The following is a 27,587-nucleotide window of genomic DNA, read 5'->3' on the forward strand; positions in this document are numbered from 1 at the left end:
AATATCGACACGAAAAGTAAGTTCGCCGTGCTTCTGCTGGCCCACCAGCATCGAGTATAGAATCTATATGTGCGGCAGACCCTCGAAACGGGTGGAAAACGTGGAAAATCCATGGCGGAGCTGGCCATTTTCACGCGCCCTCAAGGAGCACGTGGCGGAGTTGGGCTCCAGGCGGAAAATGGCGGCGTGTGCGCGTTGCATAAGATTTGCAATTATAAATCTTACGATTCGAATAAGTAAAATATGAAAATTTGATGAAAAATTCGGAAAGTGCTCTAGTTTTGTGCGCTGCCCAGGCCTTTGCGTGTGATATTTTTGGACATGTGTGCGCCTTCGGCTACGGCTCGGAGTCTTCGGGTCTTCTTCGGGCCGCGGTGGAGACCAAAAATAAACACACGACACCTCTGAAAGCCAACGAAATGTTGGGGTTTTCAAAATCTAAGATCTATCGTTCGGTTAAAAAAAAAACAGCAAGAAAAATACCTCTAATGAACAATCCCTAGTGGTGCGCCGGGCGGACTACTTATTTACGTAGATATATGGCGGATTTGTGCGTTTCAGTGCGGGTGCTGCCGGTTCAGCAAATGGCGGAGGAGGAGGGGGGATTGCGTGCCATCGGACCCTTGGATTACTGATGGCCGCCTTACCCCTGCCCCGAGTCCCTCGCTTCACAGACTGACTGCCGCCAGTGAAATCTGTAAAAATATGAGAATAGTCCTTGCCCAGGGAGAAACCCACCCGGCGAACCAGAAAGCAATTAATTAGAACTCGTCGTCGGGACTCTCGGGAAATCGCAGCATGCGAGTGGCAACATGTTGCACATATGTATATCCACAAATACACCGGCTACATATAAGTGCTACTAAATATATATATCGCGTGTGCTCGCCAGCTTATCGAGAAAGTAACGTTGGCACCTGCCCAGAAACATACTAGACACCCATCGAAGAAACCACGCTACAAAGCGGAAATTAGGGAAACATTTGATTAGCCGAATCCAAGGCACTTAATTAACACGATTGCCCGTGAAAACGAAAAACATTTATACATATGTATATATCACTATTTAGAATACACGATTCTATTTATTTTCGAATACCATTGACCATCAAGATCTCACTTTTTATACCCGTTACTCGAAGAGTAAAAGGGTAAACTAAATTCGTTGACAAGTATGTAGAACGTAGGTAGAAGAAAGCGATATCGATACTGTAATGTCGTAAATTCAATATGTCGATATTCATCTGTCTGTGAAAGTCGAGATCTCAGAAACTATAAAAGCTAGAAAGCTTGTTCAGATTAAGCATTAAGAGACAGACGCAGTTTGTTTTCTGATGTTACCAAAACCATTCTTTGTTTCTTTGTAGGTTTCTGAGATCCTGGATATTTAAGTTAATTAGTTTACTTATTTCTATGTCAGTTATATGGTATAGTAGTTTGATCTTATACTATCTTCACTAGAAAGAACACCTTTAAACACATATGCAGATATGTAGCTTTAAAACTTAGAGACTAGATTGCGTAGAAACGGTCAGACCTACACAGCCCTATCGACTCAACTGTTGATACTGATTAAGAATATATGTATAAGAATAATAGTTATATGGTAGCAAAAGTCTTCTTTACTGCGTGGCTGCTAACAGAAATCAATATACCCTCTCCAAGGGTATAATAAATGCAATTATAATGCAATTTCGCGATTTATGTATCAATTCAGTAATTATCTACTTATAATAATATTGGTATTCTAGTTACCTTGATTTAATTAAAGTCGTATAGTGTTCTAATTAAAGGAAGTTCGAGTTTTATCCTATTTTAATGAAGCTAAAATTTGTTAGAATCACCTTGGCGCTGTTATATTCATAAAACCAAAAAAGTTATATTAGTAAATATTTTTTCCAATATAAGATTGTCGTACTGAAATACGTTTTAAAAATTTATATGAACATTTACGTATTTATGTTGCAGTAATAAACGATACTGTAGTTATTCTTATCATGTTAAAGTAGCAATTGTATTTATAAATGGTACTGCTTTTCGTATAGTTAAACATATTTAGAAGAAAAACATATAGATAAATCCTAAAAAAGATAAAAAAATTCTTTGACAAATGAATTCCTTTCATTTATTTGGCCTTTTGCCTGCTAGTAACATACAAACAAATATCTACATGAATTCCTAAATAATTACAAGTGTACAAAAACAAGCGAACAATCGCGGCGAATTGGGCAGATGACACAGAAAGTGCGGAGAGCAAGGCAAGGCGAAAATATCCGCAGTACCGAGAAGTCAGCTGTTCGCACAGCGAAAGCAAAACAAAAAGCCCAACGAGAGAAAGTGCGCTCTCCACTCTCCGTTGGTCCGCGAGTGGGTGTGCGTGTGTGTGTGTGTGTTCGCGTTTAAAAGAGCGAGTGGAAGGGGATTCCCTAAATATAAACAAAAGTTCGTGCCACTCGAGTTCTGTCCGCCCATTAAGCAACTCTCTCCGACAGCCATTCCCACCCGTGACAAGTGTAAACAATCCAATTCTAACCGTAAACATATTCCCAATCTTTCGAAGGAAATTATACCGATTTGGGTGACCGAGGGAAATCCCAGAACAATTGAATTCAAACGCCGCTGCTATATAAATTTCGATTTGGAGGCGCTGCGGTCATTGCGTTAACCAAACGAAATGGCTGAGGCGGAGGGAGGCTCCGAGCAGGATGATGTTTCATTCCTGAGAACGGTAAGTAACGGTAATAAAGGGTTTTAGAAAACAGATTGATTGACTTATATATAATTTCATAATTTGCTCAAAAAGTTTTATTGCACTAGGCAGTAAATTCTAAACAAAATTGAAGAAATATTTGAAATTTTTTTCAATGTAATTGCAGTTTGTACTTTAAATATTTAAATGGCAGGGCACTTTCTATTCATAAACTTATATGTATCTCAGGAAACCCTATGGGAAATAAATAAAACACGTAAAGATAACCTGTTCGCTGTAGATTAAATAGATTTCAGTTAAATTTTAAAGGCCAGTTTGTTTTGAAATATTATTATACCCTGCACATCCAATGACAACAGCAGATCATCTAAAATCAATTACGTCCACTCAATAAAATCCATGGGGATTTTTCACAATTGGTGTCATAAAATATCCGGCCAACCATAAAAGATATCCTGCCTCGTTTTCCCGGCTACTCCATACAGCTGTATATGTATGTAATGCATATTTATAGGCGCCCCTAACTTTTGTTTATGGCACACAATAAATACAAAGCCCAAGTCACAAATTCAATCACGGCCACCAGGGGCTTTAGCTTTTCGTCTGAATCCACTTTACATAGGCAGCTGGTTCTGGGAACGGTAAGGGGGAGAGGTGGAAGTGGAAGGATTCCTCGATGAACACATCGTCAGCTGACAAATGCCGCCATATATCAATGCCCACAGCTGGTGCGCCAAATGACAGCCATTATGGGGTATAAGTAAATAGTGTTGCTTCCTTGTGCTCACGCCCACGTGCCACACCCCTGCCCACGACCCAAGGGCCCAACCCAACTGGGGGTCAGCGAGGTCAGCAGCAGCGACACCTTGCCGCAATAAATAAATACATTTGGGGGCAAAAGTTGAGTTTACACATCGCAGCCACACGGACATCCGAATATCTCTGTATCTCTTTGTGGGCCCTCAGGCCCGATTCCCACACACCGCAACAGAAATTCAATAAATACCGAAGACCCGGCAGGGACACAGGACTCCAGATCACCGGGAATGTCCCTGCGCCACCCTTCAAGTGAAGTCGATGTCAAATTACGCTTATGGTCTGTCCGAAACTGTAAAGTTCACCAGCAAGTGACCCGAAAAGTGCAAGTTTGCAAAAACATTTATCGAAATGAAGTCAGATGCAAATGGAGTCATTGAGCAGTGCAGTTTTCGGATGCCCAAAATCAGGATGTGGTCGGATTTAAATTTTAAATAGATGGGCCAGGGACAATGATGCTGCAGTGTCAGGACTCGGCACTTCATTCGCATTTAAATTATGCAAGTTGCTCGATTCGAAATCCATTACCGTTCATTTAACTTCGACTACACACAACATCACCGGTCCAAAATCACAACCGGTGGGAGGGAAAGTGGGCGTGGCCAACCAGCCATACCACACCACCCACCCATCGGCCTTTCATTTGCACATTTAGTGCTTTGTAACAATTCCCCCAATTTGCGTGTGCATCGCCCGGCTGATGCTCTACGCCCAAAAGGATGCAGATGGAGCTGGCGAGTCGAATGTGTCGGCAAATGCCAATTGGTATTACGGTGGCTTGTCGGTCGGAATTGTTGCCAAAGTCTCATTAAAATTGCAGCAAAACGTTGGGCCTCTTAACGACTTAATTGTTGCCTAAACTATCCTCCCATTCCTTAACTCAATGCTAACACTCAATGCACATGAAGTAATCGATTTCAGGATTTCAAACTTGAAAATCACCTTAGGGAAGCGTCTTTCAAGAACTAAGTGAAATCGCTGCATGACTCGACTATGAGATACCCGAAACTCTGCAGCAAAGCGACTGTTGTATAAACGATGCTTCGATTTATAACCTACACAAATTCCATTCCCTCCTTTTCGAAATATCGGTAGATTTTGACAAGATCAATTTATTTCAATTTAAAAATTAAAAGTAACAGTTTGTGGGTTAAAGAGTGGGAGTGGCAATGTTTTCATACTCTAAAATCTGTGTGCTATAATTCTAAGATCGACATAGCGAGATAGACTAGGTTAGTAATTTCGATTAATGTACATATATATGTACATATATATAGAACTTTTAAAGAGTCGGAAACGTTTTAATAACTTAACAGTAACGGATATAAATCTGGAGGATAAAGTTACAAAGCGTAAAACAAAAATTTATTTCTATCCATTACTCCCTTGGAGATTAACCTAGATTCGTTGAAAATATATTTCTGACCCCATAATTTTGTAAATTCTTGATCAGGATGATTAGGCGCGTGGATTTAGACGTGTCCAGGTTTTTCTGCCCATCCGTCAGAACTACGAGAGTTCGGAGACCATGTTAGGTAGACACTTCGGTAGACACAAAAGGAATTTATTTTACTTGTTTGTACCTATCGATATGCCCAAATATTGGAAGTCAGATTATTACTTTAAAAGTTGCGTTTTGAAAGACATTATCAATGACTTATTTATACGTAGATCCAAAAAAAAAAATACAAAAATATATTTCCATCTATATTTGTCAACCTCAGTAGCGATTATTTGTGATTCAATCTGAGATATAATATTTATTTGGATCGCAAAAACAAATGCTGGCTTACAATTTTACAATTGCGTATATAATTTAATAGCATCTCTAAACTTTTGCGCAGCAGTGCAACTTTCTTCGGCTTTCCAAAGTCAGCTGCTAAGATATGCAGCTATACAATGTTAAATAAGGTGTATCTAGAAAACAACATTACCATTCAATATTATTATTTTTGCGAATGCCTTTGTAGGAAGACATGGTCACGCTCTCCTGCACGGCGACGGGGGAGCGTGTCTGCTTGGCCGCTGAGGGATTTGGCAACCGGCACTGCTTCCTCGAAAACATTGCCGACAAGAACGTGCCACCGGATCTTTCGCAGTGTGTCTTCGTCATCGAACAGGCGCTGTCCGTGCGAGCTTTGCAGGAGTTGGTGACGGCGGCCGGATCCGAGACTGTAAGTATAGCCCTAGGAAACCGAATCGCTCGGGTGTATGTCTTTTCATATAAAAACCAAGGGAATACCCAGCATTCATACCGTGTTGTAGTAGTCTGTCCCGCCCTTTCTGTGTTGTGATCCTTGTCGCTTCAATGTCCCTAGAGTAAGGTGGTATAAGTTAGTTATAGTTAGGTACTTGCATGCCCTTCTCTGTGATCTTCCCGTTTTCTTCTTTTACACATTTGTAACCTATCAATTTTTCGTTATTTTTCAAAATTTTTCTAAATACCCGCTAAACAGGATAGTCGACTTGTAAGTATACCTTTCAATTCTTCTTTTTTACTCGTATCGCGCTTCTTTCTCTTTTCTACTTTCTTTCTCTCTCACTCTGTCTGTGTAAAGTAGCGCTCGTTCTGTTTCGCTCTGCTATTGCTTCTTTATCACATCTCTGCGGGGAATAACCCCCTAAAACTGAGCTATGCTCCCCTTTTCTCCTCAAACAGAGATTCAAGTCGCGTAAGACTAGGCCCACAAACCAGGATCTTACAGCTCCTAACTCAGCAGTGATATAAATTAAGTACATTTGGACTACGGATTGTACAATTATCTTATAGCTTTCCAATACAAAGAAGAACTCATAAACTGAAATATTCTTTAATTTTATGGAATTTTTTCATTCGAAGGAATGTAAATGATTCAAATTTAAAATGATGATTATATTTAATGTGTACAAGTCGTACACAATAACAATTGGTTCAGTTTCTTCTTTGTTTGATGTACTCCATAGATCTAACCATCAGCAACCACATGCACTTTGCATCCTAACTTCGTAAATACGTAACTTACTCCACTGTTATGCAGTAGTTTGTAGATTGTAGTCTTACCAACCATTAGAGACAGCTGTCTGCAAATTGAGCTAACAATTTTTAACGGCGTTCTCAAAAATTCATAGGGCAAAGGCACCGGATCGGGACACAGGACATTGCTCTACGGCAATGCCATTTTGCTGCGCCATCACAACAGTGATATGGTGAGTACTTGATCGGTTTCACTTGAAGGGCATGAATAAATTTAATAAACTCACATTTTACAGTACTTGGCTTGTCTGTCCACCTCGTCGTCAAACGACAAGCTGTCCTTCGACGTGGGCCTGCAGGAGCACAGCCAGGGAGAGGCTTGTTGGTGGACAGTTCATCCGGCGAGCAAGCAGCGCTCCGAGGGCGAGAAGGTGCGCGTCGGTGATGACCTGATCCTGGTGTCGGTGGCCACCGAACGTTATTTGCATACCACCAAGGAGAACGAGCAGTCCATTGTAAATGCGAGTTTCCACGTTACCCACTGGTCCGTGCAGCCGTACGGTACGGGCATCTCTAGGATGAAGTACGTGGGTTATGTGTTTGGCGGCGATGTGCTGCGCTTCTTCCATGGTGGCGACGAGTGCTTGACCATACCGAGTACATGGGGTCGTGAGGCGGGACAAAAGTAAGTGAATCACACGGAATGCCTTCAGTCACTGTACTTAAAGCCAGTTTCAATCCCCGACAGTATTGTTATTTACGAGGGCGGCGTGGTCATGGCACAGGCGAGGTCTCTGTGGCGCCTGGAACTCGCACGAACCAAGTGGACCGGTGGCTTCATCAACTGGTACCACCCAATGCGCATTCGCCATATAACCACTGGACGCTACTTGGGCGTCAACGACAGCAACGAACTGATTCTGGTTAAAAAAGAGGAAGCTTCAATTGCGACGACGACTTTCTGCCTGCGGCAGGAAAAGGACGACGAGAAGAAGGTGCTGGAGGACAAGGACCTAGAGGTGATCGGCTCGCCGATCATTAAGTACGGCGACACTACTGTCATCGTCCAGCACTGCGAAACTAGCTTGTGGCTCAGCTACAAGAGCTACGAGACAAAGAAGAAGGGCGTCGGAAAGGTGGAGGAGAAGCAGGCTATCCTGCACGAGGAGGGCAAGATGGACGATTGTCTCGACTTTTCGCGCTCCCAGGAAGAGGAGTCCAAGACGGCGCGTGTCATCCGCAAGTGCAGCAGCCTCTTCACTCAGTTTATTACGTAGGTGACTTGGAAGCCCTTCTCGAGTGATTTCCTAATCGTATATTCATTTCAGGGCCTTGGAAACACTGCAGTCAAACCGCCGACACTCCATTTTCTTCCAAAAGGTCAACCTGAACGAGATGGTCATGTGCCTTGAGGACTTAATCAACTACTTTTCGCAACCCGAAGACGATATGGGTGAGGCATTTCAAACATACTCCTATGTTGTTCAATAAGACCTCTAACCAATTTCCAGAGCACGAGGAGAAACAAAACCGCTTCCGTGCGTTGCGCAACCGACAGGATCTGTTCCAGGAGGAGGGCGTGCTCAATCTGATCCTGGAGGCCATTGACAAGATCAACATTATCACCTCGCAGGGCTTTCTCGCCAGCTTTCTGGCTGGCGACGAAACCGGCCAGAGCTGGGATCTCATCTCCACCTATCTCTACCAACTCTTGGCCGCCATCATCAAGGGCAACCACACGAACTGCGCCCAGTTCGCGAACAGCAACCGACTTAACTGGCTATTCTCACGTCTCGGTTCCCAGGCCTCTAGCGAGGGTTCCGGGATGTTGGACGTGCTACACTGCGTGCTGATCGATTCGCCCGAGGCTCTGAACATGATGCGGGATGAGCACATCAAGGTGATCATTTCGCTGCTGGAAAAGCACGGCAGGGACCCCAAAGTTCTGGACGTACTGTGTTCCCTGTGCGTGGGTAATGGAGTAGCGGTGCGATCCTCCCAGAACAACATTTGCGACTTTTTGCTGCCAGGCAAGAACTTGTTGCTACAGACGCTCCTGGTGGACCATGTGGCCAGCATCCGACCGAACATCTTCGTGGGTCGCGTGGACGGTTCTTCCATGTACCAAAAGTGGTACTTTGAGGTCACTATGGATCACATCGAACAGACCACACACATGATGCCCCATCTGCGCATCGGTTGGGCTAATACTTCCGGGTATGTACCGTATCCCGGAGGCGGAAAGAAGTGGGGTGGCAATGGAGTAGGCGATGACCTATACTCCTTCGGATTTGATGGCGCCTATCTGTGGACCGGAGGTCGCAAAACACTAGTGGTGGACGCGCTGCCCGAGGAGCCCTTTATCCGGAAGGGTGATGTTATTGGCGTTGCCATTGATCTTGCTGTGCCCATAATCACGTTTACGTTTAACGGAGTGAAAGTGCGTGGTAGCTTTAGAGACTTCAACCTGGATGGAATGTTCTTTCCCGTAATGAGTTGCTCATCAAAACTTAGTTGTCGTTTCCTTTTCGGAGGTGATCATGGTCGCTTAAAGTTTGCCCCGCCAATGGGATTCTCTGCCCTAGTGCAGTGTCTCATGCCGCAGCAGATCCTCAGTCTGGACCCATGCTTCTACTTTGGTAATCTGAGCAAGAATGTTTTGGCCGGACCATGGCTTATTGAGGATGACACTGCTTTTGTTCCGAAGCCCGTTGATACCACGGGTGTGACATTGCCAAGTTCTGTGGACCAAATCAAGGAGAAGCTGGCGGAGAATATCCACGAGATGTGGGCTCTGAACAAAATCGAGGCGGGCTGGTCGTGGGGCGAGCACCGTGATGACTACCACCGCATTCATCCCTGCCTTACACATTTTGAGAAGCTTCCTGCGGCGGAGAAGCGATACGACAATCAGCTCGCAGTGCAAACGCTGAAGTAAGTTGACTTTCTATGAAGTAAATTTACAGATACTGACCTTCTTTACTCCGTAGGACCATTATTTCGCTGGGATACTACATAACCATGGACAAGCCACCAGCACGCATTCGCCCTGTACGCCTGCCCAACGAGATCTTCATGCAGGGCAATGGCTACAAGCCGGCTCCACTTGACTTGAGCGCCGTGACACTCACCCCCAAGTTGGAGGAGCTGGTGGACCAGCTGGCCGAGAATACTCACAATCTGTGGGCACGGGAGCGCATCCAACAAGGTTGGACTTACGGCCTAAACGAGGACAGCGAAAACCACAGGAGTCCACACTTGGTGCCCTATGCCAAGGTGGACGAGGCTATCAAGAAGGCAAACAGAGACACTGCCTCGGAGACAGTGCGAACGCTCCTGGTTTACGGATATGTGTTGGATCCTCCCACGGGCGAGGGAACGGAGGCGCTCCTAGCCGAGGCACAACGCCTCAAGTTCGCCGGATTTCGGACGTACAGGGTGGAGCGCAACTACGCCGTGACATCGGGCAAGTGGTACTTCGAGTTCGAGGTCCTCACCTCCGGACCTATGCGAGTGGGTTGGGCCCGGGCCGATTGCTATCCGGGAGCGATGCTGGGCAGCGAGGACACCAGTTGGGCCTTCGATGGACACAATGTGAGTATGAGGAGGTCGGGGGTCTCTATGCCAAAGGAACATCCATTCAATGTAGGCTAGGGAGGGTTGGAAGGGACTGCCGTAACGCCTTATGCCAGATCGACTCAAACCAAACCCACAACCCCGTGATTATAGGTGACCAAAATGCACGCCGGATCCATTGAGCACTTCGGAGTGCGGTATGAGGCTGGCGATGTCATTGGTTGTTTCATCGATGTCAAGGAGCAAACGATCAGTAAGGACCTAGACGCCCTAGCAGCGTGCCTCAACGTTGATTTTATTTACTTTGATCGAACGCATTTTGTTTAACTCAACTTCCAACTTAATCAACGATTTCGTTCTCTTTTGATTTGTTAATTTAGCGACACTCTCATTTATACGATCATTAACAAGCTACCAACCAGCAGAGTAGAGAGTCACATGACATTCGAGTAGGGCTCTATTGATCGATCGAATCGCGACTAAATCTCGGCACTTGCCACTCAATTTTTAGGAAGAGAAAGTCTACGGTGGCGTCAGTGAATCTTTTGGTAAACAGTGCGGCCCCGGGGACATAGTCGGGGTCTTTCTAGACCTGGCCGACCACACAATTAGTAAGAACTGCTCGCTCCCCTGTTGTAATGTCAAATCCTCTAAGCAGCCCCAAGGAATGTCCTCCGTGCTTTTGATATCTACTAAATGTGAACCAGAGCCACCGGATAACCGAGTGCCGCAGGGGCAGCGATGTGAAGGCCATGTGGTATCCAGCATTCACCCCAATATAGATACCCTGCAAAAGCGACCCATAGATACCCATTAAGACCGAACCTCCTAACGTTAACTTTGTATCAATTTGACTCGCATTTAAAATTAATTTATCATTTATCCCCTATTTAAAATATTCATAGTCTTTCATTTTGCAATACGCATCTTTCTAAAGATGAATTTTATTTTTTTTTTCAAAATAGTTACTTTTTTTACAATAAAGTAATCAAAGCAAGTAGATATCCCACTTAATAAGACATGACAGACACCGAACCGAGCCCACTCATAGAATCGTTCAGCAAATGCATAAGTCCATCAATGCCAGCTTCTCGTAGACTCTCACTTTCGGTCCAGACTATCCAATTCCCATGCTCTAATGTCCAACTATTGTTACTTTGAACACCTTGAACGCCTAACAAGGAGCAAGACGCATGGTTAGCGACCCGGGTGCCTGAGGAGCAGGTGACACATCAGCTCATCCCCAAGCTTTTTACTCTCTCGTAACTGCCTGTAATTACTAACGACACGTACTTAACCAATAGCAATTCAATCCAGTTGTACAATATTTAGCATGAGAGCTAACACAAGTACTTAATAGCTTGCTTGACATTATAATCCTAGCTTTGCCTCCTAACTCGAAACCCAACCAGTTAAACACTACTATAGTCCAGACATGATAACAATATAACATAATATAATGCAAAGTATGCTGCAAGGCGAATCTAACGCCAATTAATACGCACGCATTTCCTAGAGGAATTAAAATTGCTTAATGGATTCCGGACGAACGATACGAATCGGTTACGGATACGGTTCTCAGGCCAAAGCCCGTTCGGAATTCATTGAGAAGCTGCTTGCTTCTTGGTTTCAATATGCTCATCATTAGCACACACCCAGCCACCTCCAAGCCCAACCCCATTAACCGTAATCAATCGTTGTGCAGGCTTCTCGTTGAACGGAGAACTCCTGATGGACGCGCTTGGCGGCGAGACGACCTTTGCCGACGTCACCGCCGAGGGGGTGGGCTTTGTGCCCGCCTGCACCCTGGGAGTGGGCCAGAAGGCGCGCCTCATCTACGGCCAGGACGTTGACTCCCTCAAGTTTTTCACCACCTGTGGCCTGCAAGAGGGATACGAGCCCTTCTGCGTGTGAGTATTCGGAATACAAGAATATGTAATTTTATTACTTTATATCACTAAATTCTAACCTAACCTACCTACAGGAACATGCGTCGCCCGGTTACACACTGGTACACCAAGGACCAGCCCATTTTCGAGAACACCGAGGAGATGCCCGACTGCCGCATCGATGTCACTCGGATTCCCGGGGGCGCCGACACCCCGCCACACTTAAAAATCTCGCACAACACCTTCGAGACCATGGAGAAGGCCAACTGGGAGTTCCTGCGTCTTTCCCTGCCCGTCACCTGCATGAGTGAGTTTATAGGCGAGCAGGAGAAGGCCAGACGCTGGGACGAGATTAAGAACCGGCAGTACCGACTTATGCGCGAGGCGGAAATTGCTGCCCAAATGCAGGTCCAGACACAGGCCGCCCACATGGATCACATGCTAAAAGGTGGCTTCAATATGAACGATATCAAGGGCTTGACCCGTAATTTCGACGAGCATGCGGATGCAGAGGCAGATCACCTAATGCGAGGACCAAACCGTCCGCCTCGCAAGGGATCGCTCACCCGCAACATCACCTTCGAGACTGACATGTCCGCCGCCCTAGACGAAATGCAGCGATCCACGTCCGTGCTGGACATGAATGGTCTTGGCGAAGAGATGGACGACAAGAAGAAGCGCGGCCGCAGTCCCTTCAAGTTCTTCTCGAAGAAGTCGCGTGACCAGAGCCGCGAAAAGATGGGCGCTCGCACCCTAGACACCTCTCTGGAGCGTCGAAATACGGTGGCTCATGGACGGAACGTAGTTAACCAGCAGATGACCACCCGAGCTCCTACTCTGCGGTTAAATAATGTAAGTTATGATTACATTGTTAAGCACTAATGATAATTTAATTTCAAACCCCTTCTTAGGCCGAAATCCCTCCCAGCCCTGTGCCCCAGGGACCGAAGCAGTTGAGTGCCTCGAATCTTGGCCAACAGCCAGTGGAAACTTCCGGGGACGAGATGTTCGACGCCGAGTGCCTCAAGTTGATCAACGAGTACTTCTATGGAGTAAGAATATTTCCCGGTCAGGATCCCACGCACGTGTACGTCGGTTGGGTGACCACGCAGTATCACCTGCACAGCCGTGAGTTTAACAAGAACAAGGTTCGACGAGGGTCAGTCTACATCGAGGACGACTACGAGATGGCCATCGAACGGATCGACCGTCAGAGTTGCTATGTGGTTCGAGCGGACGAGCTCTTCAACGAGGTAACCCAGGATGCCTCAGGCAAGGGAGCCTCTCAGGGTATGTTCGTTGGCTGCTTCGTGGACACAGCCACCGGCATCATCCGCTTCACTTGCGAGGGCAAGGACACCTCCCACCGCTGGATGATGGAGCCAGACACCAAGCTGTTCCCGGCCATTTTCGTAGAGGCCACCAGCAAGGAGATCCTTCAGATCGAGTTGGGACGTACCCCTACTACACTGCCCCTTTCAGCGGCGGTACTGCCCACCAGTGACAAACATATAAATCCGCAATCTCCGCCACGTCTAAAGGTCCAGTGCTTGCGTCCGCATCAATGGGCTAGAGTTCCAAATACGGCACTTCAGGTGCATGCTCTGAAACTCTCTGACGTGAGGGGTTGGTCCATGTTATGCGAGGACCCCGTGTCCATGCTGGCCCTCCACATCCCAGAGGAGGATCGCTGTATAGATATCCTGGAGCTCATCGAGATGGAAAAGCTTCTGTCCTTCCATGCCCACAGTCTAACGCTCTATGCGGCTCTTTGTTACCAGTCCAATTACAGAGCTGCCCATGCCCTGTGCCAGCATGTGGACCAGAAGCAACTGCTCTACGCCATCCGGTCGGAATACATGAGCGGACCACTGCGGCAGGGCTTTTACGACCTGCTGATCGCCCTGCATCTGGAGTCTCATGCCACAACCATGGAGGTATGCAAGAACGAGTACATCACCCCGCTGGGAGCCGAACTCAAAGAACTGTATTCCGAAGAGGAGATGCAGCACTCACTGCGGTCCTTAGTTACGGAGTCAGTGCGTCCGCAGCTGCGGATGACGGAGATCACGTGAGTTAACCATTTACGCCTTTTCGCTTTACCCACAATGCACAGATTTCCCGATCATTGCTCGGGCTGGGGACATGGCATTCTGATTATCCTTTCGATTTTGTTCACATCCCATTCTGTTTTGAATCTCCCGGTCCTGCATCTGATCCAACACAACACCTGATCCATCGAACCTCCTGCACCGACACAACAACAACAACTACACCCGTCCAGACCCCCTGTGATTGCAACATCTAGTATGCCAAGTGTTTCCAGCGAACCGATCCCCGACATCGACCAATTATACTCCCCGAAGTTCCCCCTTGAAGTAGTCAGGCAGTTTGTCATGGAGGCGCTAAAGGATGCCGTCGAGATCAATCAGGTTCACAACCGCGATCCTATCGGCTGGACCAACGAGAACCTCTTCCTGTGAGTAACACTTTTCCCCATTAGGTCCATAGAATATCCATTAGTGATAGCCCGATTCCCATTTGCCTTGTAGACCTCTAATCAAGCTCACAGACCGGCTCCTCTTGGTCGGCGTCCTCACCGACGAAGATGTCCAGCGGCTGTTGGTCATGATCGACCCGGAGACTTGGGACCAAGCATTCGAGAGAGGTGAGTAAGGAATCGCAAACAGCTGTGGTCGGCTCGTAAAATACCAATAGCCCTATTAAGTTAACTCTTTTATAGAGCTTACTATAATCAATTCCTAATTAATACATTAGGATCTCATTACTGATTAATTGAAAGTTAATAAAACGCAATCAGGTATATATATTGCTTGTAATGAGTATAAATAGGGAAAACTGCTATAGTCGACTATAAGATACCCGTTACTTAGCTGGTGGAAGAAGAACAAGAAATTTTTACAGTTTCTGGCGGGTTGTAGGCGTTAAAGTAGGCTTGGCAACATGGGTTAACAAACTTGCGCTGCGTCTATGTCTCTAGAGTCTACATGGTGAATCTCAATAGTTCTAGCTTTAATAGTTCCTGAGATCTCGACGTTCATACGGACGGACAGACAGACGGTCAGATCGACTTGGCTATTCATCCTGAATAGAATATATATGCTTTATATGATCGGAATCGCTTCCTTCTGCCTGTTACATACTTTTCAACGAATCTAGTACACCCTTTTACTATACGAGTAAAAGGTATAAATAATAATATCAAAATCAATAGTCCTGAATAAATATCATAGCTTGATTGATTGAAAAGAACACACACCTACTTTACCGGCAGACCACGGCTTATAATGTCTAGGAAACCGAACTCATTCTTATAGAATAATCCCTGCTTTCAGAGGGTAAGGATGAGCACCGCAAGGGCTTGCTCACCATGAAGATGGCCGAGGGCGCCAAGCTGCAGATGTGCTACCTGCTTCACCATCTCTACGACACCCAACTGCGCCATCGAGTAGAGAGCATCATCGCGTTCTCCCACGACTTCGTGGGCGACCTGCAGACCGATCAGTTGCGACGTTATATCGAGATAAAGCAATCCGATTTGCCCAGTGCTGTTGCGGCCAAAAAAACTAAAGAGTTCCGCTGTCCGCCTCGAGAGCAGATGAACCAGATTCTCTGCTTCAAGAACCTCGAAGCCGATGACCAGGACAACTGTACCTGTGGCCTTGAGTTGCGCGGACGCCTGGGCGATTTTCACGACTCCCTCATGCAAAAGGTGTCGCTCAATGCTCTTCAGGAGCCAGATGGCGTCGAGGGCACAGCGATCGAGGAGATAAAGACAGGACCCATCACGAAGATCTACAACTTTATTAACACCGTCAAGGAGCTGGAGGAGGGTCCCAAGGAGGTGGAGGAGCCGGAGAAAAAGACACCAGAGGAGGTGTTCCGCAAAGTGCTCATTAAGACGATCGTCAGCTGGGCCGAGGAGTCGCAGATCGAGAATCCCAAGCTGGTGCGCGAGATGTTCAGTCTGCTGCTGCGGCAGTACGACACAGTCGGAGAATTGGTTCGCGCCCTGGAGAAGACGTACGTGATTAACACCAGGGCCCGCGAGGATGTGGCAGAGATGTGGGTGGGCCTCAGCCAAATTCGCGCCCTGCTGCCCGTCCAGATGAGCCAGGAAGAGGAGGAGCTGATGCGCAAGCGGCTGTGGAAGCTGGTGAACAACGCCACTTTCTTCCAGCATCCGGACCTCATACGCATCTTGCGCGTGCACGAGAACGTTATGGCGGTGATGATGAACACACTCGGGCGGCGGGCACAGGCTCAAAGTGATGCGCCCACCCAGCCGGAAGGAGCCGAAGGAGCTCCATCCAAGGAAAAGGACACCTCCCACGAGATGGTAGTGGCTTGCTGCCGTTTCCTCTGCTACTTCTGCCGCACTGGCCGCCAAAACCAAAAGGCCATGTTCGACCACTTCGACTTTTTACTGGACAACGCCAACATCCTTCTGGCACGACCCAGTCTGCGAGGATCTACGCCCCTCGATGTGGCATACTCGAGTTTGATGGAGAACACAGAATTGGCTCTGGCCCTGAGGGAACACTATCTGGAGAAGATCGCCGTCTACCTCTCGCGGTGCGGACTGCAAAGCAACTCGGAGCTCGTGGAGAAGGGCTATCCCGACCTGGGCTGGGATCCCGTCGAAGGCGAGCGGTACCTGGACTTCCTGCGCTATTGCGTTTGGGTCAACGGCGAGAGCGTCGAGGAGAATGCAAACCTTGTCATTCGACTTCTTATCCGTCGTCCGGAATGCTTGGGACCGGCTCTAAGAGGAGAAGGAGAAGGTCTATTCCGCGCCATCGTCGAGGCTAATCGCATGTCGGAGCGCATCTCGGATCGCTGCAAGATGCAGGACGAAGCCGAGGGCACGATTGCCGGACTGAACTTCACTCATCCTTTGCCCGAGGGGGAGGAAGACGAGGACTATATCGATACCGGTGCCGCTATACTGAACTTCTACTGCACCCTGGTGGACCTACTGGGACGCTGTGCTCCGGACGCTTCGGTCATCGAGCAGGGCAAGAACGAGTCCCTGAGGGCTAGAGCTATTCTGAGATCTCTGGTGCCACTGGAGGATTTGCAGGGGGTGCTCAGCCTGAAATTCACCCTCTCACAGACGGCTCCCGGCGAGGAGAAGCCCAAATCGGACATGCCGTCCGGCCTGCTGCCCAACAACAAGCAGAGCATCGTGCTCTTCCTGGAGCGCGTCTACGGCATCGAGGCACAGGACCTCTTCTACCGCCTGTTGGAGGACGCCTTCCTGCCGGATCTCCGCACCGCTACAATTCTGGACAAGAGCGATGGATCCGAGAGTGACATGGCACTGGCCATGAACCGCTACATCGGCAACTCGATTCTTCCGCTCCTCATCAAGCACTCTAAGTTCTACAACGAGGCCGAGAACTACGCGAGCCTCTTGGATGCCACTTTGCACACGGTCTACCGGCTGTCCAAGAACCGTATGCTAACCAAGGGGCAGCGCGAGGCAGTTTCCGATTTCCTGGTAGCCCTCACATCCCAAATGCAACCTGCCATGCTGCTCAAGCTGCTGCGCAAGTTGACTGTGGATGTGTCCAAGCTGTCCGAGTACACCACCGTTGCCCTCCGGGTGAGCATCAAGGACCTTTTTGCATGTCTCACAACTATTGTTTTACTTTTATCTGGCGAAATATACATATACAAAGCTACACCCACTTTGCCGTACGAACTAATATTGTTAAATGTTGTTAGCACATATTAATCCCCATATTAATACCATTTCCCTTGACCTCCGATAGCTTCTCACCCTGCACTTTGATCGCTGCGCCAAATACTACGGCTCAACTCAAGGCCAGGGCTCCTATGGAGCCTCATCGGACGAGGAGAAGCGCCTGACGATGCTGCTGTTCTCGAACATTTTTGACTCGCTCAGCAATATGGACTATGACCCGGAACTGTTCGGTAAAGCCCTGCCCTGCCTGATCGCCATCGGCTGCGCCCTGCCCCCAGACTACAGTCTGTCCAAGAACACAGACGAGGACTACTACGGCCGCCAAATGGGTGCACCGGATCAGCCGCAGTACATGCCCAATCCGATCGACACCAACAACGTCCATTTGGACAACGACCTCAACTCACTGGTGCAAAAGTTCAGCGAGCACTACCACGATGCGTGGGCCAGTCGGCGGTTGGAAGGTGGCTGGACCTACGGAGACATCCGATCCGATAATGATCGCAAGCATCCTCGCCTGAAGCCCTACAATATGCTCAGTGAATATGTAAGTACTCCTGTTGGTTAGCCATGCACATGTTTAATCTATAGCCATTTACCTTTAACCAGATATTCTGTTTTAATTTTTAGCTTTTTATAACTACTTATTAACATAATCACAATCCATCCAACATCGATCATTTATTCTGTTTTCAGTTTGTAGATTTAGCATCAGCTAAATCATATCATTATTTGATTACATTCTTAACTAATCATTTTTCTTCTTAATCAATAATTGATTTAATTTTTTCTTATGTTTCCTAACATCGACTTCATATATTTTAGGTTTTTTTGGTGTCCCAGGGACAGGTTTATATATTCGCCAAATTAAAGTAATTTAAAAACTTTACTATTACCGTACATAGGCGGAAAAACTTTAATGAGAGATAAACCTTTGTTTCTGTGACACTGTGATATAATGCACTTTTACTTAAATAATTTTATTTTTAATTGTGTTTCATACTTTATCAAAGTAATTCAACACCTAACAGCAAGTCGTTCGATCGATATATAAAGTTAACTGAAACTCCGCTGATAAACAGCTATCTTACCACTGTAATCTCTTTGGCAGGAACGCGAACGGTACCGAGATCCAGTGCGGGAGTGCCTGAAGGGTCTGCTGGCCATCGGCTGGACCGTGGAGCACTCCGAGGTGGAGGTGCCGCTGAATCATCGCGGATCGACGCGACGTCAGTCGAAGCCCCAAATTGTATGTAGCAGCGAAGAGCCGTTTACTAATCCTCGTTTCGAAAAACCTCTAACACACATTCCAAATTATCTATCCGTTTTCCAATTGGATTCTCTGTCTTTGTGCCGCATTCACGCCCACGCCCACACCCTACACTTTGCCGCCCCCTAACACCGATAGAACGATTTCCAGAACGAGGGCAGCCCGTTCAACTACAACCCGCACCCGGTGGACATGAGCAACCTAACCCTGAGCAGGGAGATGCAGAACATGGCCGAGCGCCTGGCGGAGAATTCCCACGACATATGGGCCAAGAAGAAGAACGAGGAACTTAACGGTTGCGGTGGTGTTATCCATCCACAACTGGTGCCATATGATCTTTTGACCGACAAGGAGAAAAAGAAGGACCGTGAGCGCTCGCAGGAGTTCCTCAAGTATATGCAGTACCAGGGCTACAAGCTGCACAAGTGAGTAATAAACGGAGGATTAAAGAGTCATCTGAATTCATCTTGACATATTCCTGACTTTAGGCCATCAAAGGGAGGAGCTGTGGAAGAAGGAGGTGCCACCCAGGCTGCAGTTGAACTGCGCTTCTCGTACTCCCTACTGGAGAAGCTGATTCAGTATCTGGACCGGGCCACCATCAACATGAAACTGCTGAAGCCATCGACCACGTTCAGTCGCCGCTCATCCTTCAAGACGGCCACCCGGGACATCAAGTTCTTCTCGAAGGTGGTGCTGCCCCTGATGGAGAAGTACTTCTCAACGCACCGGAACTACTTTATCGCCATTGCCACGGCAACCAATAATATTGGAGCAGCCTCGCTCAAGGAGAAGGAAATGGTGGCCTCGATCTTCTGCAAACTGGCCGCTCTACTGCGCAACCGACTGAGTGCATTTGGACCGGATGTCCGCATCACAGTACGGTGCCTCCAGGTCCTGGTTAAGGGCATCGATGCACGCACCCTGACCAAGAATTGCCCCGAGTTCATTCGCACCTCCATGCTAACCTTTTTCAACCAGACATCCGATGACTTGGGTAACACGATCCTTAACCTACAGGATGGCAAGTACAGTCACCTGAGAGGGACTCACCTGAAGACCTCCACATCGTTGGGATATGTAAATCAGGTGGTATTGCCCGTACTTACTGCCATGTTTGATCACCTGGCAGCCTGCGATTACGGAAGCGATTTGCTTCTCGACGAGATCCAGGTGGCTTCCTACAAGATCCTGGCTGCTCTGTATCATTTGGGTACCGATGGCACCCTGACGCATGACCGGAAGTATCTTAAGACCGAGATTGAGAGGCATAGACCCGCTCTGGGATCCTGTCTGGGAGCTTACAGTTCCTGCTTTCCGGTGGCCTTTTTGGAGCCCCACCTTAACAAGCACAACCAGTACTCCCTGCTCAACCGTATTGCGGATCACTCACTGGAGGCGCAGGACATTATGGTCAAGATGGAGAGCTGTATGCCAAATCTGGAGACCATTCTCGCCGAGGTAGACCAGTTTGTGGAGTCGGACAAGACGTACAACGATGCGCCGCATATTATCGACGTTATTCTTCCGCTGCTCTGCGCCTATCTACCATTTTGGTGGTCACAGGGACCGGATAATGTGAGTCCCACCAGCGGCAACCACGTGACCATGGTCACAGCCGATCACATGAATCCGTTGCTGCGAAATGTGCTCAAAATGATCAAGAAGAACATTGGCAATGATAATGCTCCTTGGATGACTCGTATTGCTGCCTACACACAGCAGATCATCATCAATACGTCGGAGGAGTTGCTCAAGGATCCATTCCTACCGCTGGCGGAGCGTGTAAAGAAGCGTACTGAGAACATGCTGCACAAGGAGGACAGCATGCGAGGATTCATCAAGTCGGCCACAGACGACACTTCGCAGGTGGAGACGCAGCTGCAGGAGGACTGGAATCTGCTAGTGCGAGACATATACTCGTTCTACCCCCTGCTTATCAAGTATGTGGATCTGCAGCGAAACCACTGGCTGAAGGACAACATACCGGAGGCCGAGGAGCTCTACAACCATGTGGCAGAGATCTTCAATATCTGGTCCAAGAGCCAGTACTTCCTTAAGGAGGAGCAGAACTTCATCTCTGCTAATGAGATCGACAATATGGCCCTGATCATGCCAACTGCAACCAGGAGGTCGGCCATCTCGGAAGGCGCTCCAGCCGTGGGTGGTAAAGTCAAGAAGAAAAAGAAAAACAGGGACAAGAAGCGCGACAAGGACAAGGAGGTGCAGGCCAGTCTGATGGTGGCCTGCCTGAAACGCCTCCTGCCCGTGGGACTGAACCTGTTCGCGGGTCGAGAGCAGGAACTGGTGCAGCATTGCAAAGATCGGTATCTGAAGAAGATGCCCGAGTACGATGTGATCGAGTTCGCCCGCAACCAGTTGACCCTGCCGGATAAACTGGACCCCTCGGACGAGATGTCCTGGCAGCACTACCTTTACTCAAAGCTGGGTAAGACGGAGGAACCAGTGGATGAACAGGCGCTGGAGAAGGCCAATGTGAACTCCAACGAGAAGGGCAAGGACAAGACTCAGGAGACGGTGGATCGCATAGTGGCCATGGCCAAGGTTCTGTTTGGCCTGCACATGGTAAGTGCCGGATCAACTCCGCTTCGGCGGGATGGGATGTATGAATGCAACCCAATCTCTATCTCGATCTGTCAAAATTTTAATATTTCAAAAAGCACAATCCTGATGCCATCAGTTCGAGTAACTCATCTCTATTAAAACTGTACGAGCTTGTCTGTGCAACAACTTAAATCTTTCAACTTTAATCTCTTAATCACTCGATCTTTCTTTTCCTCTCGAAACATCAACAACATGATCAACACCAACATCGACATCGACATCGACATCGACATGCACCCATCGCCAACTCTTCATCCACCCCGACAATTGTTGACTGTTGAAATGCTGACCGTCCCGTGAACGAAACATTTACAGATCGACCATCCACAACAGCAGAGCAAGAATGTCTACAGGAGCGTTGTGTCGATCCAAAGGAAGCGTGCCGTAATCGCATGCTTCCGTCAGACATCGTTACATTCTCTACCCAGGTTATTACCGATTGCAGATTTCAGATTGCAGATTGCAGATTACAGATTGCCGATTGATTAGCTCTGTGGGAACCAACTAACCATACTAGTGTTCTATAAGTTTATCTGTCCTATTGCCCATTTTATCATCGTCTTCAATGGCATCAATCTAATCCGATCCCTTGTTTATACTGAATCCCCACTAATAGCTAATGCACTAATGTGAGCGCCGTGTTCTAAACGTCATTTGTATTATTGTATATTTTTATGGACTTGCCGCACGCTTGCTTGCCACTTGCCAATCCGATTCCGAATCCCTTAGGCAGCCAGCTCCAAGAACAGATCCAAACGGTGGGGATCAAAGATCTCGGTGGCGCGTCGCCAGGCAGTCATTTCAAGCTTACGCGCCAAGCATCTTTATCGCATGAGCAGGTGGTACTCGTTCTCGTAGTCGCATCGATTGGTTCATCGTCTCTTAAGTTTCTTTAATTTTCCACCCCAAGGATCAGCATCAGTTCTTATTTATACTTTGTGTTGCTCTCTAACATGATTTGATTAACTATATGCATGCCAAAGCGTTTTTCTAACTATTTATAACTATCTTTGCACAAATCACTAACTATTGAACGCAATCTCATCCAGACACCGTGCCTGCAACATCTTCGCGCGATCCTACTACGAGCAATGGCTGCAGGAGGAGAACGTGGGCCAAGAGGTGATGGTCGAAGACCTGACGCAGACGTTCGAGGACTCTGAGAAATCCAAAAAGGAGGGCGAGGAGACGGACAGCAAGCCAGATCCGCTAACCCAACTGGTTACCACCTTCTGTCGCGGCGCCATGACGGAACGCAGCGGTGCCCTCCAGGAGGATCTGCTATACATGTCCTATGCCCAGATCGCGGCGAAGTCCACGGGCAAGGAGGAGGAGGAGGGCGGCGACGAGGAGGGCGGTGAGGGAGGCGAAGAGGGCGAAGGCACCAGCATTCATGTAAGTCGATTCCAACTGACAAACCCCCACTAACAACAGCTTATACCCCAAAACCCCACATGTCTGACTCAGTGTCGGATGAGGCAGTTAATGGTAACTATTTCTTCATCTGAAATAAGTAAACAACCGCTTTATAATTTTATATATCCTATACCCAGCTTAAAGCCCCAATCTCCTATATATTATGTTTGCCTTAAAAACCATTCATTAATACCTCTACAGGAACAAGAGATGGAGAAGCAGAAACTGCTCTTCCATCAGGCACGTCTCTCCAATCGTGGCGTTGCCGAAATGGTGCTGTTGCACATTTCCGCCTCCAAAGGTATACCTTCGGAGATGGTAATGACGACACTCAATCTCGGCATCGCCATTTTGCGCGGTGGCAACATCGACATCCAAATGGGCATGCTGAACCACTTGAAGGAAAAGAAGGATGTTGGCTTCTTTACGTCTATCGCCGGACTGATGAACTCCTGCAGTGTACTGGACCTGGACGCCTTCGAGCGAAACACCAAAGCAGAGGGTAAGTCCATCCGCCCTGAGATCCTACGCGCCCACCTCCACCAGCTTTAAGTTGCCGCACCCGGTTTATTTGGTTCGCATACTTCTTAGTTCGATTAGTCTATTGATTTGTGTCTACTTCCTTCCAACTGATTTCCCAACCACCCAACACCACCATGCCTCGCATGCCATTACCACCACCAACCCACCAATCCCGTGTACGTGATTCCCGCTATCGTTGTACCAATCCACCCAAATTTGTCACACGAACAAAGAGTATATTCCGAGTGCGGGTGCAGGTCTTGGTGTAGGTTCCGAGGGCGCCGCGGGCGAGAAGAACATGCACGACGCGGAGTTCACCTGTGCGCTGTTCCGGTTCATCCAGCTGACCTGTGAGGGTCACAATTTGGGTGAGTTATAGGAGATAAGAGAGTTGAAAACGCATAATCCTCTAACTCGTCCCTTACAGAATGGCAAAACTACTTGAGGACCCAGGCCGGTAACACCACCACCGTAAACGTGGTCATCTGCACTGTGGATTATTTGCTGCGTCTGCAAGAGTCCATCATGGACTTCTACTGGCACTACTCGAGCAAAGAGATCATCGATCCCGCTGGAAAGGCCAACTTCTTCAAGGCCATCGAAGTGGCTAGCCAAGTATTCAACACCCTCACTGAGGTCATCCAGGGTCCTTGCACCCTTAATCAGCAGGCCTTGGCACACTCGAGGTTGTGGGATGCAGTGGGTGGGTTCCTCTTCCTGTTCTCCCACATGCAAGACAAACTGTCGAAGCACTCCAGCCAAGTTGATTTGCTTAAGGAACTGCTCAATCTACAAAAGGACATGATCACCATGATGCTCTCCATGCTGGAAGGAAATGTTGTTAACGGTATGGGAATTGGCTTACCAACTATGAATGACTAATGCATATTAATGTCCGAATTAACAGGCACTATTGGCAAACAGATGGTGGATACGCTGGTGGAATCCGCCAGCAACGTGGAGCTGATTCTCAAGTACTTCGACATGTTCCTGAAGCTCGCCGACCTTATTGAATCACCCAGCTTCCATGAAGTGGATATGAAGAACGAGGGTTGGGTGACCCCCAAAGACTTTAGAGAAAAGATGGAGCAATCCAAGAACTACACACCGTAAGTGAATATAAAGTATTGCCAATCGCAGAGTAACACAGATTATGACGCTCCGTTTTACAGGGAAGAAATGGATTTCCTTTTGGCCTGCTGCGAGCGCAACCACGAGGGCAAGATCGATTACCGGGCCTTCGTGGAGCACTTCCACGAACCATCAAAGGAGATCGGTTTCAACCTGGCTGTGCTCCTGACCAACCTTAGCGAACACATGCCAAACGAACCACGCCTGGCGCGCTTCCTGGAGACCGCCGGCTCGGTGCTCAACTACTTCGAGCCCTTCCTGGGTCGCATCGAGATTCTCGGCAGCTCCAAGCGCATCGAGCGAGTGTACTTCGAGATCAAGGACTCGAACATCGAGCAATGGGAGAAGCCCCAGATTCGTGAGTCCAAACGTGCCTTCTTCTATTCCATCGTCACCGAGGGTGGCGACAAGGAGAAACTTGAGGCCTTTGTGAACTTCTGTGAGGATGCCATTTTTGAGATGACCCACGCGTCGGGGCTGATGGCCACCGATGATGGCGGTGGCAATGTGAAGCGGGATACTGCCTATAGTTCCTACATGAGCGAGGAAGAGGAGGAGCGAGCTGCTCGTGATCCCATCCGCCGCACCATTACCGCGGTCAAGGAAGGACTCAAGTTCGGAGTGCACATGCTTAGTCCGGCGAACATCAAGCACCAGATCGGCGTGATGCAGACCAAATCCATACCAGAACTTATTGTCGGTTTTTTTAAGATCATCTTTTATATATTTTACTATACCGGATACGCGCACTTCTGCGTGGTGCGTTACATATTCGGAATCCTACTGAACCTGATGCGAGGACCTGCCCCGGAGCAGGAGGAGGAACCGGTGGTGGAGGAGGAAACGTTTGGAAGAGCACTACCACCATTGCCACTGGAAGAACCGCCGGGCACAGTGCAAGCCTTTGGCCTGGATATCAACAAGGAGGAGAACGGCATGTACAAGGTGGTAGTGCACGAGTCTCCAGCCAATTCCTCGATGGAGGAAGGCGGAGAATCCAGTCCCGAGGATGGAGCAGCTCCCAGCGGAGAATTGGTTGAAGGTGAACCGCACCAGGAGCCCATTTCCATTGTGGATCTCCTGGGTGGAGAGGCTGCAAAGAAGGCGGCACAGGAGCGGCAGGAAGCACAAAAGGCTCAGGAGGCCGCGATGGCCTCCATCGAGGCGGAAGCCAAGAAGTCGTCATCTGCGCCTCAGGAGACTCCAGCCGTCCACCAAATCGACTTCTCTCAGTATACCCATCGGGCCGTTAGCTTCCTTGCCAGGAACTTCTACAACCTTAAGTATGTTGCCTTGGTACTGGCGTTCAGCATTAACTTTATGCTGCTTTTCTACAAAGTCACCTCGTTTACCGAAGAAGCGGACAGCTCTGCCGAAGAGGAGCTCATTTTGGGCTCGGGGTCGGGAGGAGGTGCGGACATCACGGGCTCCGGCTTTGGCGGATCTGGGGACGGGGGATCGGGCGATGGCGAAATGGAGGACGAGATACCGGAACTTGTGCACGTGGACGAAGACTTCTTCTACATGGAACACGTTCTCCGCATTGCGGCATGCCTCCACTCACTTGTCTCTCTGGCCATGTTGATTGCGTACTACCATCTCAAGGTTCCACTGGCCATTTTCAAGCGGGAGAAGGAGATTGCCCGCCGCCTGGAGTTCGAGGGATTGTTCATTGCGGAGCAGCCGGAGGATGACGACTTCAAGTCGCACTGGGACAAGCTTGTTATTTCTGCGAAAAGTTTCCCGGTTAACTACTGGGACAAGTTCGTGAAGAAGAAGGTGCGCCAAAAGTACAGCGAGACCTACGACTTTGACTCGATCTCCAATCTGCTGGGCATGGAGAAGAGCACGTTCGCGGCTCAGGAGAGCGAGGAAACAGGCATCTTTAAGTACATCATGAACATCGACTGGCGCTATCAGGTCTGGAAGGCTGGCGTTACCTTCACGGACAACGCCTTCCTCTACTCGCTGTGGTACTTCAGCTTTTCGGTTATGGGTAACTTCAACAACTTCTTCTTTGCCGCCCATCTGCTCGATGTGGCCGTTGGCTTCAAGACCCTGCGCACCATTCTGCAGTCTGTAACCCACAACGGCAAGCAACTGGTGCTGACTGTGATGCTGCTCACCATCATAGTATACATCTACACTGTGATTGCTTTCAACTTCTTCAGGAAGTTCTACATCCAAGAAGAGGACGAGGAGGTGGACAAGAAGTGCCACGACATGTTAACCTGCTTTGTGTTCCATTTGTACAAGGGTGTGCGAGCGGGAGGTGGAATAGGCGACGAGATCGGGGACCCAGATGGAGACGACTACGAGGTCTATCGCATCATCTTCGACATCACGTTCTTTTTCTTCGTGATCATTATCCTGCTGGCCATTATCCAGGGTCTGATCATCGACGCCTTCGGCGAGCTGCGTGACCAATTGGAGTCGGTGAAGGACAACATGGAGTCCAACTGCTTCATCTGCGGGATGGGCAAGGACTTCTTTGACATAGTACCGCACGGCTTCGACACGCACGTCCAGAAGGAGCACAACCTGGCCAACTACATGTTCTTCCTGATGCATTTGATTAACAAGCCGGACACGGAGTATACCGGCCAGGAGACGTACGTGTGGAACATGTACCAGCAACGCAGCTGGGACTTCTTTCCAGTGGGAGACTGCTTCCGCAAGCAATACGAGGATGAGCTTTCTGGCGGAGGCGGCGGCGGTTAAGGGACGATTTGCTGCGTCTGCTTTCTGGGCACAATCACACTGGCACTGGACGGTCCAAGGACTCTCGGGATCCACTTTTGTATCGGTAATTGGACAACATTTTTACCTAGTCAACTTTAGCAATGTATTTTAAGCAATATCCTACACAATCGTTTTTATGTACGTAGGAGTACGACCTGTTTCCAAACTAAAATATTGATGACGATTCTAGCACGTATAAAAACAAA

General features: G+C 48.3%; 1 protein-coding gene across 13 annotated transcripts; it reads left to right on the plus strand.

The window, feature by feature from the left end:
• Positions 1-27,583, plus strand: LOC6528648 (ryanodine receptor). Of its 13 annotated transcripts, none has more exons than XM_015198523.3 (28): positions 1-16; positions 2,561-2,728; positions 5,497-5,700; positions 5,983-5,994; positions 6,635-6,712; positions 6,776-7,164; positions 7,228-7,752; positions 7,808-7,932; positions 7,991-9,413; positions 9,470-10,073; positions 10,209-10,308; positions 11,761-11,965; positions 12,040-12,796; positions 12,856-14,015; positions 14,229-14,423; positions 14,497-14,612; positions 15,301-17,573; positions 17,743-18,222; positions 18,787-18,924; positions 19,084-19,370; positions 19,434-21,531; positions 22,300-22,409; positions 22,620-22,965; positions 23,188-23,488; positions 23,766-23,876; positions 23,936-24,355; positions 24,416-24,617; positions 24,681-27,583. In XM_015198523.3, the coding sequence occupies exons 2-28, from the start codon at positions 2,675-2,677 to the stop codon at positions 27,358-27,360; spliced, it is 15,393 nt and encodes a 5,130-aa protein (XP_015054009.1). In that variant the 5' UTR covers positions 1-16; positions 2,561-2,674; the 3' UTR covers positions 27,361-27,583. The 13 variants fall into 13 exon arrangements, with proteins under 13 accessions (XP_015054009.1, XP_015053994.1, XP_015054023.1 ...); XM_015198508.3 differs by lacking the exons at positions 10,209-10,308; positions 22,300-22,409 and adding exons at positions 10,567-10,666; positions 21,886-21,998 and having other exon boundaries at positions 14,271-14,423; XM_015198537.3 differs by lacking the exon at positions 5,983-5,994 and adding an exon at positions 23,038-23,058 and having other exon boundaries at positions 14,271-14,423; positions 19,096-19,370.
• The last annotated feature ends 4 nt before the right edge of the window (positions 27,584-27,587 follow it).

Source organism: Drosophila yakuba, chromosome 2L (assembly GCF_016746365.2).
Source record: "Drosophila yakuba strain Tai18E2 chromosome 2L, Prin_Dyak_Tai18E2_2.1, whole genome shotgun sequence".
Classification (NCBI taxonomy): domain Eukaryota; kingdom Metazoa; phylum Arthropoda; class Insecta; order Diptera; family Drosophilidae; genus Drosophila; species Drosophila yakuba.